This window comes from Daucus carota, chromosome 7 (assembly GCF_001625215.2).
Source record: "Daucus carota subsp. sativus chromosome 7, DH1 v3.0, whole genome shotgun sequence".
Classification (NCBI taxonomy): Eukaryota; Viridiplantae; Streptophyta; class Magnoliopsida; order Apiales; family Apiaceae; genus Daucus; species Daucus carota.
In genome coordinates this window covers 14,317,340-14,322,029 of record NC_030387.2, presented here as the reverse complement: position 1 = coordinate 14,322,029, position 4,690 = coordinate 14,317,340, and the positions used below count along the sequence as shown (strand labels likewise).

The 4,690-nt window shown below is 38.1% G+C and overlaps 1 protein-coding gene across 1 annotated transcript; it reads left to right on the top strand.

The window, feature by feature from the left end:
• Positions 1-1,143: 1,143 nt before the first annotated feature.
• On the top strand, positions 1,144-3,383 carry LOC108194638 (uncharacterized). The gene is made up of 4 exons (XM_017361591.2): positions 1,144-1,558; positions 1,649-2,107; positions 2,297-2,420; positions 2,531-3,383. Exons 1-4 carry the CDS (start codon positions 1,144-1,146, stop codon positions 3,381-3,383), a joined length of 1,851 nt encoding a protein of 616 aa, XP_017217080.2.
• The last annotated feature ends 1,307 nt before the right edge of the window (positions 3,384-4,690 follow it).

The following is a 4,690-nucleotide window of genomic DNA, read 5'->3' as shown; positions in this document are numbered from 1 at the left end:
GTTGATTTTTCTATCATTTGTTGTCGTATTATGCAGCTAAACCAGTTGAAAGTGGTTCATGTCCATCCACTTTTCAGAGTGTAAATCAATTACCTAGGACTCCATTTAGAGATATAACAAACGTGTCTCGAAATCAAAAAAATGCGCAGCACCAACAAAAACCGAAGGGCAAGGCTAAACAAAACAAATGGGAGGATGTACCTTTAAATGCTTGGAGCCGTAACCTCTTTGACCAGGAATTTAGTCAGAACCACACCAACAACAACAGTGTTGTATATGATGAGATTTGTGGTATGCAAACAAATAGTTTGTGTTTGCAATATATGATTGTGAAATTAATATGCTGTTTTTCAGAGATATTCTGTCTTAATTTATAATGTTCTGCAGAGGAAACTCGGTTTAAAAATGCAACAGTTACGGATGAGGACCTATTTGAGGTGGAGGATTCATACGACACCAATGACGACAGCTCTGATGATGCTATTGTGGAACAAACAACACCAGGTTTGTTCAGTGTCTTTTTAAAGTTCTAAACCTTTTATCAGAAGATGTACTTTGCCATAATATTTCTATTATTTCACAGTTCACCAGAGCACAATGCATGATCAGCCACCGAAGAGGAATCGACGTGGTAAAAACTGCTATGTTCCTGAGGAATACGCCAGCCTTGGTGGTCCAACCAGAGTATGCACACATTGCAAAGCGCAGATGTGGCATGAAGAACGTTCGAACAAAAATGTTACCAAAGGCCCTCCTCTGTTTTCTATATGCTGCAGAAAAGGTGATGTCAGTCTACCTGAGCCACCACCAACACCATCTTGCTTGCAATCTCTTTATAATGATGCAGCTAGAGGTTCACATTTCAAAAGGAGTATACGAATGTACAACTCCATGTTTGCATTCACATCCGCTGGCGGTAATGTGGACCATTCAATAAACAGAGGTCGGGGTCCTTATATTTATCGCTTAAACGGTCAGAACCACCATGTTTTTGGCTCCTTAATCCCTGATGATGGTGACACTCCAAAATTCTGCCAGCTTTACATTTATGATACTGCAAATGAGGTTAATAATCGTTTACGGTGGGTTAAAGTTTCTGATGAACAACCTATTGATGTCTAAGTTGTTGAAGGCTTAATCCAGATGTTAGATGACACCATTGGATTGGTGAAAAAATTCCGCACAGCACGTGATCGTTGGGAAAACAATGATATACTTGATTTGAAAGTTGAGCTGAAAATCTGTCGCGCACAGAATGGAAGAGAGAATCATATATCTGCCAGTGATGAAGTAGCTGGCATAATGGTTGGTTCCACCTCAAACACAACTCCTGATCGTGACATTATTATAGAGCCCAAGTTTGGAAAGCTCCAACGTGTGTCTTACATTCATCCGAAGTTCATGGCGCTTCAATATCCCCTTCTTTTTCCCAATGGAGAGGACGGATACCATAATAGAATTCCATTCACCAGTGCTGATTTGAAAAACCTCAAAGAGCGCGACTACATTTCAATGAAAGATTATTACGCATACCAGTTTCAAATCAGGCAAAAGCACTGTAAGTTTCTACCTTGAATCTGTCTTAATATTTTTTGGTTTGTAGCAATATTGTTCACTGTAATCATAGTGCTGTACAAATATTATGCAGCATTGACACCTAGATTAGGTGGGAGGTTATTCCAACAATATGTTGTTGACGCTTTTTCGTCTATTGAGCAAACACGCTTATGGTGGTTTCGGAAGAATCAGACAATTCTGAGGAATGAATTGTATAGCCATATATGTGACTCAGTACGTACTGGAGACTATAGTGCTTCTAATGTTGGGAAAGGCGTGATCTTGCCAGCTGGATTTGTTGGTTCTAAACGCTATATGCAGCAAAATTTTCAGGACGCACTAGCAGTGTGTCGTGAAGTAGGCCATCCGGATATTTTCCTAACAATGACCACTAATGCATTATGGGATGAAATTCAAAAAATGATGGTTTTTCTTCCTGGTTGCAGTCCAGAGAATTGCCCTGACATTATCTCTCGAGTCTTCCGTTTGAAACTGGAGCAACTAACAAATGACATTAAAAAAAAATCTCATTTTGGTGTTTGTGTTGGAGGTATTCTTCTCTTTGCCTATCATAATTAAATGTATACACCTCAGTTCTTAAACTGAAATAATTTATTTTTTTTTGTGGACAAACAGTGATGTACGTATGTTGTGGAGTTTCAAAAGCGTGGCCTCCCCCATGTTCACATGCTCATTTGGCTTGACAGCGCTTCAAAGATTTATCTAAAGAATAATGTAGACAAGTTTGTCTCTGCTGAAATACCCGATCCTAAAAAAGACCCTGTGGGATATGCTGCCGTGAAGGGCTTTTATGATACACGGACCATGTGGACTCCAGAATATGAAATCTCCCTGCATGAAAGGTCTAAAGTGCATACGTCATTTTCCGAAAAAGTGAGTGCTTGCTGCCTTTAAAGTCTTCTAAACCTAGCTTATCAGTCTAAGTTATTTAATAAACCATTATTTGTTATAGGTACCGTCCGCGCACAATGTTTGATGAAAGCGGATTTCCAATGTACAAACGGCGTAGACAGGACATAACAGTCCATGTTAGGAATGCTGATTTGGATAATCAGTGGGTAGTTCCTTATAATCGGGACTTATTGGTCAAATACCAATGTCACATGAACATTGAGATATGTTGTCACGCTCGCAGTCTCAAGTATTTGTTCAAATACTATTTAAAGGGTCATGATACTGCCACTATACATGTTACTGGGAGGAAGAAGAGAACAACCAACTCTAACGGTGATGAGCCTATCGATGAAATTGATGCCTACTTTGATGGTAGGTACATATGTGGAGCAGAATCGGCTTATAGGATATTTGGTTTTCCTATACACCACCGTACAATATCTGTTGAAAGGTTACCATTCCATCTACCAGGACAAAAGAACTGCACGTTTCACTCAAATCAGCCTTTGGATAAGGTAGCTGAAAGGGAAAAGGACAGACTTAGTAAACTTGAAGCGTTCTTCCTTTTATGTAATACTGATGCCACAGCTCAGCAATATACCTATCAGGAGATCCCAAAGCATTATGTATGGAATGATGTTGAAAGAAAATGGAATCAAAGAAAAAGAGGATATCAGATAGGACGACTATCTTATACTCATCACAGCAGCGGCGAAGTATGGTTTTTGAGATTATTGCTAACCAAGGTGCGCGGCCCAACTTCCTTTGAGAAACTCAGAACTGTCAATGGAATATGCTATGAGTCCTTTCGTGATGCTTGCAAAGAGTATGGTTTGCTGGATGACGACAAGGAATGGCATGAAGTTCTTGATCAATGCTCCTCTGGTGGCTTGCCTCCTCAGATTTGTTAGGTCCAGATACGATTGTAGAAGGGGGGGGGTTGAATACAATCGATACAAAATAATCGCGGAAGTGAATCTGATTGAATATAACTTGCTAATCAGATTTAGGAATAATTAATATAACAATGTTTGAAGTCGTTATATAATTAAAATGGTTCAGTTTTAATGTCCACTAAAGTTCGTAGAATAAATTCGACAGGGTATATTCTAGATTTAGTGATTAAAACAACCGGGTTATCAAAGCACAGAAAACTGTGGATATAACGATCAAGCAAGTTACGAACAACTTGAAAGCTTTACAAATGCTTTGATTTACAAAGTGGTGAACACTTAGAAATGAAGAATGAATGCCATATTTATAGGCAAAGCATTGTACATGCAAGACAAACACTAGACAAGACAATTACTAAGAGGGTATGACAATCTAGGCATGGGCAAGACAAATCAAGGCAAGGAAAGACAATCACAGATTGTCTACCAAGCTTTAACCAAGTCAGAAAGACAATCAGAAGGGAAGGTATGACAATCTCTTTGACAGAAAGACAAACACTACAAACGGCAAGACAATTGGAGATTGTCTTGCACACCTTCTTGCATTCGGCAAGACAAGACAACAGGATTGTCTTGCAGGAAGTGAGACTCTCGGCAAGACAAGACAACAGGATTGTCTTGCTGCCACACAAGTCCTTCGGCAAGACAATCCAGTTGAATTGTCTTGCACACCATTGAAACACTCGGCAAGACAAGACAACTGAATTGTCTTGCACACTGATTTCATTCCAAGTGGGCAAATCGGCAAGACAATCATAGATTGTCTTGCTGGGTGGTTTTGGTGATAAAAAGAAGTAATAATGTAGTAAATATAAAATAGAAAATTATTCACTTAATTAAGTTAATCATATAAATTCATAAATTAAATTAATTCGAGAGTGAATTAATTTAATAAATAAATTACATAATTAATATAACTATTTGAGAAGTGAAATAATAGTCTATTAAATATTTAATCACCCAATCTTCAGTAGAACTGCTTCCTGTCTTCTTTAAACTTTAATAACTTCTTCTTGATTTGTCGAACGAACGAACTACCACTTCTGCTTGACTTCAAATATTTAATTTGAAAAACTGATACACAGATGTACTGTCTGGTTCATCTGTATCTAGTTAAATCAAATATTCTTCGTCATATAAACAATAAGAATTTGGTTAGTTCGTCGAGTCTTCGTCTTGTACGAATATCTTCATTAAATGGAATCTTCTGATGAAATAAAGTATAGAAACTTTATGTCTTCTGAACTCCTGGACGTGCCACAAAA